Source organism: Bubalus bubalis, chromosome 4, assembly GCF_019923935.1.
Source record: "Bubalus bubalis isolate 160015118507 breed Murrah chromosome 4, NDDB_SH_1, whole genome shotgun sequence".
NCBI lineage: Eukaryota > Metazoa > Chordata > Mammalia > Artiodactyla > Bovidae > Bubalus > Bubalus bubalis.
Window position 1 is genome coordinate 93227103 of NC_059160.1, and position 11440 is coordinate 93238542.

The 11440-nt window shown below is 53.6% G+C and overlaps 1 protein-coding gene across 1 annotated transcript; it reads right to left on the reverse strand.

The window, feature by feature from the left end:
* Positions 1–2544: 2544 nt before the first annotated feature.
* On the reverse strand, positions 2545–9684 carry KRT8 (keratin 8; the record flags this gene model as incomplete). The annotated part of the gene is given in 22 exon segments (NM_001290975.1): positions 2545–2717; positions 3200–3258; positions 3377–3600; positions 4356–4398; positions 4401–4436; positions 4438–4476; positions 4479–4480; positions 4897–4900; positions 4903–4912; positions 5494–5508; positions 5511–5515; positions 5517–5522; positions 5524–5532; positions 5535–5559; positions 5562–5564; positions 5567–5580; positions 5583–5598; positions 6053–6066; positions 6069–6077; positions 6080–6112; positions 6746–6954; positions 9340–9684. Coding segments are annotated over 22 exon segments (1293 nt in total), but the record flags the coding sequence as incomplete, so codon positions are not given.
* Positions 9685–11440: the final 1756 nt, after the last annotated feature.

Genomic DNA, 11440 nt, shown 5'->3' on the forward strand with positions numbered 1-11440 from the left:
ACATTGTCAGTCAACTAGACTTCAATTAAAAGAAAAGCTGCACCCTGGCACGGGGCCCAGGGAATCGTCTGTGACACGGCAATGTTCTCCATTTCAGTGTGAATGTCAAAAGACACCCATTGAACACTGTCTGCATTTTATTGGATTTACTCTTAACCTCACAAAGGGGCCTGTGATTGGCCAAGCCTGGCTCCCTCCGCCTTTCTGGCCCCAGAGAAGAGGTGCTATTAGGGGCAGGCTACCAGAACCACGGGGTTGGAGCTGGAAAAACAGCTCCTGAAAGAAGGGGGAGGTTCGAATACCTGCCCCCCTGGATCCTCGGAGACTTGAAATGTGATGAAGCACAAGATCTACCACCAGGCAGGTATGAAGGAAACATGAGCGTCCATCCTTCAGCAGTGTCTCATCTAACGAGAATTGGAGGACCCGGCTCTTTTATGGGATTAAATACAGCAAAGCCAGAGGAGATGGTGTCTTAGATACATAATAAGCAGGAAAGGAAGGAGGAGTGGAAGAGAGAAAGGGAATTCTCCCTGGAGTTTTCTTCCGTAACCAAACAGCAGAGGGAATGGAGGGAGGGGTGGAAACTCCAGGAGAGCTTTGATGGCTGCCCATCCACCCCCGACCACCACCACGTGCCCACCACCCCAGGGCCAAGGCCTGATAAGACAGGTGGTTGGCTTCCACCTGTTGGGCACAGTTGGAAATACTGACTTGAGGCCTCAGTGGGGGAGAAATCTCTCTCACTGGGTGCTTACTGCGCCTGTTCGGGTCTCAACCCCATCTTCTGGGCTCCCAGTAAGACAGCCAGTCACATGTGAACAGAGGGCAGATGGCTGATATTGTCTTACGAAATTTTTCTTTCATTTATATAGATATAAACGTCTGCTGCTGCTGCTGCTAAGTCGCTTCAGTCGTGTCCGACTCTTAGCAACCTCATGGACTGCAGACTACCGGGCTCCTCCATCCATGGGATTTTCCAGGCAAGAGTACTGGAGTGGGGTGCTGCATTGCCTTCTCCAATAAACATCGGCAGGTCTTGATAAAAATGAATTTCGTACTGAAAGCTGCTGCCACAGTAGTTAAAGAGTCACTGCTCTGGATAATGGTGCTGTTAAGTTTTATCATCAAAGAGTGAAGTCCTCTCCTGTGACAGGGGACGGAACCCTGACCCTGGTCCCAGGCTGGGTGGTGGGGGCCGAGGAGGCAGAATGTCTCAGCTGGGTCTGGAAGCAGCTCCATTGAGGTGGGCAGCAGGGAGGTAGTGAGACAGCCCCTACCTGTTCGTTCTCCTTTGGTGTTTGGGAAAGTCTGAAAATGCCCCCATCTCAGCCGTGCTAAGTAAGGACTCACTTCGTCCAGCACTGAGGGGCCAGCGAATCTGCCCAGAACTCCATGAGTGGTGGTAGTGGTTGTGGAGCCAAGTACCGGAGACGCCCTGCTCCACCCAGCCCTGCTCCTGCCCTGAACCCTGGAGACCCGTGTTCCTACGAGATAAGCAAAACCCCTATACACACTCCACAGAACCCATCCACACCCATATACACACAACACACCCTCCACATGCAAACACACACGCCCTTTACATACTCCGCTGTATATCACACAAACACTGCCTATAAATGGATGGAAAAGAGTGCCGAGGAACCATGGGCGGGGGGCAGGGAGGGTGGTTGTGACTGTGAGTAGAGCAGGGAAGGGAGCTTCAGTCCATGCCAAGTCCCTATACCATCTTGGCTTCTAGAAACTGTGGGTGTGACACACCCAGCTGCTGAGAATGGACTCTAGATCTCTCCAGGAACTTCCTGTGTCCCTAGGGATTCTTTGTCCCCAGATGTTAAGGAATGAAGATGGTACAAAGGCATCTCTGGCCACCAAGAAAACGCCATATGCCTGGTTGAGGAGTACAGGCCTGAGAACTGGATGGTGCAGGGTACAAATACCTGATTTTTAGTTAGGCCATTGGCCTAACTTGGCCAACTTGGTCTCTCAGGGCCTGATCCTGATGCCAATCACCTGTGAGGCCTACAGAAAGGAAACCCTCCTGATATTCCCACCCAAAATCTGCTCTGCTCCCCAACAGGGTTTGCTGCACAGATAAAAGTCAAGTGGGGTATTTGAGACCAAGGCATCAATGAGTTTTTCAGCAAAAATAGTCTCTCTGGGATCAGCCTGGAAGAGGCCAGACTCTCCTCCACGTGGCCCCCCACCCCACCTTCTGATCCCAGAGAGAGGCCTCCTGACAACCTCTCTCCCACCTCACAAACAAGGGCTGCATACAGCATAGCAGGTTGGCAGAGCCAACTCAAGCTTTATTTTGAAAAAAAAAAGATACTCGAATTGGATTTATTCTGAAAAAGACGCTTACATTGGCTTTTAGGTGGTGTCATGGGCGAAAGGGGCAACCCCAGGCAGTCGACTCCCCCCAGGTGTGGGCGGAGGACAGGGGCGAAACCTCAGGTCTCCTATGCAGATGCTCCCCTGCACAGCTCCATCTGCAGGAGCCAATGAGCGGGGGAGGCTGGGAGGGACCGCAGGAGCCTTTCACTTGGACAGGACATCAGAGGACTCGGACACCAGCTTCCCATCGCGGGTCTCAATCTTCTTCACAACCACAGCCTTGGAACTGGTGCGGCTGAAGGAGCCGGGGCCCCCGCCAGAGCTCAGATTCAGGCTGTAGTTGAAGCCAGGGGTCCCATAGGACGAAGTCAGTCCACCTGGTCAGGAAAAGACAGCCATGTGAGTATGGGAGGCTATGCTCACATCAGGTGCTTGCTGTTCCCCCTATCTCCCTGACACTCCAGAAGTGGTCCTCAGGGAGAGGGAACTGCCCAGGTTCACTTCTCCAAGATGACTGGGCGAAAACCAGGAGCAGGGTGGGACAGGGCCTTGCTATTAGCTATGTGAGCTTGGGGAGATGTTAGAGACTTGGGTTCAAGTCCTAGGTCAGGAAAACTCCCTGGAGGAGGGCATAGCAACCCACTCCAGTATTCTTGCCTGGAGAATCCCATGGACAGAGAAGCCTGGTGGGCTACAATCCATAGGGTCACAAAGACTCAGAAACGACTGAGTGAGCACACGTACGCATGCGTGCAACCTTGGACAGGACATTCAGCTGGGCCCCAGCTTCCTCAGCTGTACCAGAGGGACCCGCAGAGGAGCTGCCCTCCAGCCCTGCCCCCAAGATGTGGACACTCACCTGCATAGCCACTGGTGGTCTTGGTGTGGATACTCATGTTCTGCATCCCAGACTCCAGCCTGTACCCAGAGGACACATGGAACATCAGGACCAACCCTTGGCCCTGAGGACCCAGGTCCCATCTCCCGCACTCCAGGGATGGTGCACCAGGGGTGCTCAGGGAACCCCCACACCTACCGGCTTTCCTCGCCCTCCAGCAGCTTCCTGTAGGTGGCAATCTCCACGTCCAGGGCCAGCTTGACATTCATGAGCTCCTGGTACTCGCGCAGCTGCCGCGCCATGTCCTGCTTGGCGTTCCTCAGAGCGGCCTCCAGCTCGGCCAGCTTGGCCTGAGCATCCTTGACAGCCATCTCACCACGCTGCTCAGCGTCAGCGATGGCAGCCTCCAGGGAAGCCCTCTGTAGGGGGAGGAGACAGGCAAGCAGGTAAAGCAGAGGCCGGTTGCCTCCTCTCCTTCTCCGCCTGCACCCACTCTCCCTTTCCCCTCCTTTAGGGACCCCCTCTCCACGACCTGGACTAACCAACTCCCCCCACCTTATTCCAAAAAAATGTTAGAGGGGACTTTATTCATGGTCCAGTGGTTAAAAATCTGCCTTGCAACGCAGGGATCGATCCCTGATCAGGGAACTAAGATCCCACATGTCAGCTACTGAGCCCGTGTGCTCTGGAGCCCACGAGACACAGAGAGTGCACGTGTCATAACTAAGACTCAAAGCAGCCAAATAAATAATTTTTTTTAAAAAAGGAAGAAAATGTTACTGATGGGTGAGAGTCAGGAAGTGAAATGGGGGGACATGAGCAGCTTCCAGATCCCTCCTGCACACACTTCTCACCTGGGATGCTGTACTCCCCACTCCCAATGGGACTAGATCTCTGCTTTCTAAACCCCCTTAAGTCATCTGATATATAAGCACTCTGATTTATAAGACAGATAAAGCAAGCTTGGGGAACCCATCCTGGACCTCCAACCTACCTGCCCAACCCGTGACCCCTGTTCTGACCCCTCAGCCTCCCAGAACAGTCTGGCCTGTAGCTACCCCTCCAACTCCCGGGATCCTTTCCCCAACCCCCAGACACCTCACTCCTTTCTGTACTATCTCCTCCCACCCCAGAGGTGTCCCAGGACCCTCTCCCACCCCCAGCCCAGCCCATACCTGGCCTTTGAGACCCTCGATCTCAGCCTGGAGACGGCTGATGTTCCGGTTCATCTCAGAAATCTCCGTCTTCGTGCGACGAAGGTCATCCCCGTGCTTCCCAGCCAGTGTCTGCAGCTCCTCATACTGCAGAGGTGAGATGAGGAGTGAGGTTGAGAGGGGACTCCTGGTCCCTCCGAGGAAAGAGTACCCTCAGCCAAGTCACCAGAGCCCAGGTCATCTCACGCCCACCCGGCTCCACACCTCTGGGCCTGGAACATCCCATCCCTATCCCCCGGCATGACTTGGCAGCCCCACTCCCAGCAGGCAGAGTTTGAAATCTCGTTTCTCCCTCAAGAAAGGACTAGCACCCAGAACTACCCAAAAGGGGAGCACCAGGTTGAGCTCCTGCTCTTTACCTTGATTTGGTACATGGTCTCGGCCTCAGCCCGGCTGCGGTTGGCAATCTCCTCATACTGGGCCTTGACCTCAGCGATGATGCCGTCTAGGTCCAGGTTGCGGTTGTTGTCCATGGACAGGACCACAGACGTGTCAGAAATCTGAGACTGCATCTCACGGATCTCCTGTGGCAGGAAGGGGAGGTGGTAAGGCCCTGGCCCCGCACACAAGGAGTCCCCTTCTGTAGAAGGGCCTTCCACAAGGGACAAGCCAGTTAGGGCGGGAGAGAAGGCAAAGTTCCTAAAGAAGGAAGATGGGTCGAAGACCTGGAACTTGGTGGGAAGTAAAGATGAAATGAGGCCAGGCTAAAAGGAAATCTGGCTTTGGGTGAGAGACCAGAGGGGCACAGCCCTTCCACGCTCTCAGCTACCAGTATGGCACCCCCAGAGGGCTCCCATATGGCCCAAAGGATCTATCTAAGCCCTAGGGACACAGCAGGTCTGAGGTAGCCAGGTCACCACTCTGCAGTATGTATGATGACCTTGGACAGTCTCTTTCAGTTCTCTGAGCCCGTTTTCTCATCTGTGAAATGGGGTAATAAACCCTCTCTCATTCAGGGAGACAGAACATAAAGGACATCCATGCCAGGTTACTACTGTGCAGTCGGAATTATTCCGGGTTGGCCCCTTGTCTGTTGGTGCACTGGCAGGGCTGGAAGGAGCCTCTGATGGGGCCAGGGAACTCCAGTCTCCGGCAACTAAGAACGTACCTCTTCATACAGTTGCCTGTAGAAGTTGATCTCATCAGTCAGCCCTTCCAGGCGGGACTCCAGCTCTACCTTGTTCATGTAAGCTTCATCCACATCCTGTGGGGTGGGGAAAGGGGAGCCAGAGCTGAGTGCCCACTCCTGATTCCAAGCTGGGGACACCCAAGGGCCTATACTTAGAACTTTCTAATTGCCTTCCCACCTCAGCGATCCAGTCCAGTCTCTGCCCCACCACACCTGCATTCCCAGCCCCTTTACCTCAGCTTTCTGCACATTCCACCTCCTCCCGCCTCCTCTCCGCATCCCCCTCAGCCTGGAAGCCTTCTATAGCTGGACCTCCAGTTCCACTGCTCCATTTTCTTAACCATGTCCCAACACCCATGCTGCTGCATAGTTCTGTCCAAATGCACCTAGCTCTGTCCTTCTATGTTCAATACCTAGGAGGCACCTAAATGTTGTCCCATGACTTAGAAACATTTAAGAACAGAAAGCCTCTAGCCTGAGGCTCTAAGCGCCAGCCTTCTGTGTCTGGGCGGGGAGGGGTGCTCCTTCACCTTCTTGATGATGACAAATTCATTCTCCATGTCTGTGCGCTTTTGGATTTCATCCTCATACCTGATAAGGAAGAGACATAGAATGAGAGGATGAAAGGGAAAGGTGAGGTTGCCATGGGTCTTTTGAGGGGGGCAAGAATATCTAGAAAATTCAGTTAATGGAAATGTAAAAAGATATGAGATAATTGGTCTGGTCATTCTGCCCCAACCAGCTACTGTCTCCCCAGGCTTACCCCACGCCATCCCCAGTCAGTGAGGAAGCCTAGAGCAGGAAGTGTTTCCTCAAATCCATGAATATATATTGGATTAGGCATATGAGGAGGGTTAGTAACAGTGCCTGACAGGAGACCTTTGACAGAACTTTCTGGAATGTGCCGGAAATCAGGGATAAGGAAGAACTAGGGGCCAGGGCTATTAATATACAACAGAGGCCTGTTGGCTACCTCTGTCTCCCATCTTAGATTTACTATGTAAACTCTAGAAGATAATTTGTTGTCCAAATCAAGACAGTTCTGCAATTGAAGGGGGAGGGGAAGTGCTATTAAAAATGGACATAAACCTAGACTGTCCTGGAGTCACCTAATTATCTAGGACTGCACTGCCCAAAAACCAGAGGGCCTTAGGGTCTGAAACCTCAGGTCCCAAGGGGCCAGGCAGGGTGAGATGATTTCAGTTGGGGAGGACAGAGGCTCACTTGGTCTTGAAGTCCTCCACCAGCCCCTGCATGTTGCCAAGCTCCACTTCCAGCTTCAGCTTCTCCTGGGCCAGAGTTTCCAGCTGCCGACGGAGGTTGTTGATGTAGCTCTCAAACATGTTGTCTATGTTGCTCCGGGCAGTCTTCTGCTGCTGCAGGAGGTTCCATTTGGTCTCCAGAACCTTGTTCTGCTGCTCCAGGTGCCGCACCTGTATGATGGGGCAGAAAAGTCCACAGTCACATCAGGCCAGAGCTCAAGGTCTGGCACAAAGCAAGCGCTGTGTTTTCCCTTAATCCACTCCCCAAGCAGTTAGGTCTCCAGAACTGCATTAGTGTTGGGCTGCGGGGAGACAAGGGGGTACATGGTTGGAAGTAGATATCTAGGAATTATGTTGAAGTTATACTTTCAGGAAAAAAATAGATATTATTGACTGAGATTGTATATTACACATCAGTAAAAGTAGCCAAGTTTTGACTAACACTTTTCATGATTGAAAGAAATATAGATGGTTCATATCAATCATGATTATTATTTGGAGTGGCTTTGAGAGACTCATAGATTACAGGGAAACTTCAGCCCTACAGTCTGGAAAGCACTGGCCAGAAGACCTAGGTTTTAGCCTAACGCTGCTACTGATCTTGAGTCGCTTCCCTTCTCTGAGCCCAGGTCTCCTCAACCCTGCAATGGCTTAGAAGATCTCAGGCAAGTCCTATCCAAGCCCCATCTCTAAGAGCAAGAAACTAGGTAAATCTGTCTGCAAACTGAAGACCCTCCTCCCCACAGCCCTCTCTTTGAGTTCTCCGACATCCAACCCCACCCTACTCCACCCTGAATCCACAATCCTGTTTTCCTGTCCAAAACACAAAGGTTAGGTTCCTTGGTTCGAGGAATCCAGATTTTAGGATGAAATTAAACTATGTTGGAAGAGAAAATTTTTTAAGAAAGAATAATAAACTGGTCCCAAAAAGAGGAATGCTTTTTTTTTTTTAATTAACCCAAAGTTGGAACTTCTTTTAAATTAGGAGGACTTGGAAAAGAAGTTTGTCTTAAGGGTTTGGTTCAGATCCAGCAAATCCATCTCTGTAAATCCCTTTCTTCCTCAGCTCATTCTGTCCCAAAATTATAAAAAAATAAGTGATTATAACATTTACCCTTATTAGACTGCTTAATGTAGGCCAAGCACTGCTAAGCTCTTACATACATTATATGCCTGAATAGGCAAAACCTCTTGGATTTAGGGGATTAGGGAGCCCATTTTGTAGATGAGGAAATCAGATTTAGCAAGTTAGTCCATCAAAGGAAAGGGTAGAGCACTGGGGACCTTCCGCCTCTGCTAAACTACTCACTGGGAAGACCCCAGAGCTAGCTAAAGGCAATCAAGAAGTCAAGTCAAGGGTCCCTAAGGCCAAGGAACCACCAAGCCTTCCCCAAAAACAGGGGAGGGCCCAGTTCCCAGGGGACTCCAATTCTTAAAGGCGCCAATCTGCCCCAGGATTTCCCTCCTTCCGCTCCCACAATGCCTCCCAGGAGCCAGTCAGCAGAGAGGAACTCGTCCTCCAGCGCTGGGGGCCCTGGGGCCTTAAGGGAGCAACAACCCCCTCCCAACCCCAGGCTGCAAAACCCGGCCTGGCGCCTTCCCTGGGAAAGTGGAGCCAGGTCATTGGGGCGGAGCTGAGGAGCGAAGAGTGAGGGGACAAGGGCCGAGGCGGGGGGAGAGGGGCGTTGGTTGATAGGCGCCTTATCTGAAACCATAAATCCTGGGGTTTAAAAGGACGTGAAACGCAGGTAGGGTGTCCCACGCCCGCAGACTTTGAATCCTGCATGGGCTTTCCTGAAGCCAGTCCCTGGCATCCCACCCCACCCCACCCCTACCCCACTCCACCCTGACACACCCCCAATACCCCCACCCCGGAAACCCCAGGTGCTAAGTGCTCCCCAGGAGACTAGGCACGGGTCTCCAGCACGCAGCCTCTGCCCCTCACCCCTCCGTGGGGGCTGGTCTCTGCCCCGCCCGGCCCGCCCACAAGGTCAGCTCCCCGGGCCCTGGCCAAGTTATGACTCATCTTGATGCCCCCCACTCTCAGATCCCTGGGACGCCATAGGCCTGGATCGATATTTGTCTGCTTGAATCAGGACTGCTGCTTCCTTCTCCTAGAATTCTATCAAATTCCTATTTTTAAAAAAACAAATTTTTTTTTAAAGCACAGGAGCAGTACTGAAAAGGCCCTTGGGGCCGGGATAGGGAGAAGGGTGACCCTGAGGGAGGAACTCCCCTCCCACAGCTAAACACCTGGAACACTTCAAGGCTGAGAGCTTTACAGACTTGGGGTGAGATGGGCGAGTGAGTCGGGGCCCCCAAGATTTACACTCAGAAGACTCCAAAATCCCTCCCTATCCCTTCCCCTGCCCAAACCCAAGTGCACAGAGGGGCCAAGTCACTGGTTGGAAGTCAGAATGTTGCCAGAGTGGGTGGGGCCCAGCAGGACACTAGTGAGGGGCTGGAGATGTGCCCATGGGTGGGGTGACCAAGAGAAAGGGCTGGGACCCTGGTCCAGCCCCAGGCACTGCCAGCCATGCAGAGGGGAGCCCTCACCTTGTCGATGAAGGAGGCAAATTTGTTGTTGAGGGTCTTGATCTGCTCCTTCTCCTGGGTGCGGACGGCCTGGATGTTGGGATCCACCTCTAGCTTGAGGGGGCTCAGCAGGCTCTGGTTCACGGTGACAGCTGTGATGCCCCCCAGACCTGGGGCCCCACCGTAGCTTCCAGCCATGCTCATGCCGGTGCCCAGGCCGCCCCGAAAGCTGCTGCCGCTGCCCACTCGGGAAAAGGCCGAGGAGCTGATGCGGGAGCCGGGCCCGCTGGTGTAGGAGCGGCTGCTGAAGGACCTGGGGGCAGAGGTAGACACCTTGTAGGACTTCTGGGTCACCCTCATGGACATGGTGGAGGCTGGAGAGGAGGCGAGGAGGCCGAAGCTGAGTAGGAGTCGAGGAGTCGAGGAGTCGAGAAGCTGCTTCTCGGTGGGGTACAGCTCCCCGATGGCCTTTTATAAAACAGAGCCCAGCCCATGAGGAGGGGATTGGCCTTGTAGCTGAGTGGCTAGGCCCTGAGGGGGCAGGGCCTAACCTGACACCTGCCACCTACAGGCTGGACTCAGGCGGGGGCAGCAGAGAGCTGCTCCCACCCCGGAGCCCACGCCTGCACCACCCGGAACCCAGGAAAAGGCAACTCTGTGAATGTGAAAGTGCAAGGACTCTGCCAGCCTCTACAAGCTCCCTGTAACAGAGCTTGCCCAGGGCCGCCCAGCCACTGCAGCCCCAAAGCCTGGGTCTTATCTCCCTCCCTCCCGTGGGAAATAAATGCACGCACTGGGGAACACGGCCAGCAAGGGACCCCTGGCATTTGAGTCTCCTCTGAGCAGCCGATACTCCAAAGACACCACCCTGTGTTCTTTCCTCCATTTCGTGTGATTACGAAGGTCTGCCCAGGCTGGACACTTGGGTTCCAAATCATTGAATCTGAGGTCAACCATTTGCCTGGTCTTTCCTCAGTTACTGCTGTGCCCTCAGCCTCTGGTGCAGTGCCAGGAGGCACTGGGAAAATATTCTTGGAATGAATGAATGAATGAACATGCACTGTCTTAGGGGCTGTATGTGAAAGTTAAAGTGAGATCCAACACAGTGCTTTTCCAGGACACAACGCCGCCGTGGTGTCTTTCTCTCTTCCCAAGATCACAGGATTCTTGGGCCTGAAAGGCACAGCGAAGGATGAACAAGAGCTAAAGGGCGGGCTGGGGGAGGTCAGGAGAAAAGGTGGCTGCAGCGGGGGCTTCATCTCATTGCTCATCACTCCTTGCAGGAGTCATTCCCACAGCCCCCAGTGGGTGGATCACAGGAAAGAGGCAGGACTGTGAGGTGGGGGTGGAATGGGGAGCTCCAACAGTGAGTCAACCGGCAGCTTCCCTTTTTCGTCCCCGGCCACCTCCCTGTCCCCCGCTAGCCATAGAAGGAAAAGAGTCCCTGCACCTGTCTCCCCAAACCCATTAAGAAAATGAGTCAGGAGAGCAGGTTGGGGCACCGCATGCACCTGCAGAAGGCTGGAGAATGGGGAGCTGAATAAGGCACCCAGGGCCTGGGTGGGGCAGGGTGAGGCCGGCTGTGGGTGGAAAGCACAAGTTTTGGGTCCCCAAGGCAGAGATTCCAGTAGCAATTACCTAATGGCTGGGGCTGGATTCTCTGATAGATCCTGCAGGGCATGAAATGGAGAGGAGTGGGTGGCTGTTTACTAGAAACCAACAGATTCCCTGGAGGAGAGGGACAGGTGGCCCATAGCCCCCAAGCCCCAACCAAGGTGACTGCTACCATGCCTGTCCCCAGGGCAGGTGAGTGGATGACTCCATGTCCTTCTCCAGCAGGCATCCCAGGCACCCAGAGCACAGGCACAGAGACCCTTACAGAGCGAGACCCAGAAAACCTCTCCCTGGGAGACGGACAAATCCCAAAAGACAGACTTGCAGATAAGCTCCCCTCAGATCACACATACCAGACCATGCACACATACACACAAAAGAACGTACTTTGAAGTCCCTTCTGGAAAGACAAACCCAGAGACTCTCAGAGGGGACACAATGACCACATCCCTTTCTTCCCTCCCCTCTTTTCTCTTCCCACCCTCCCCAGGCCTGGCCTCCTGCCACA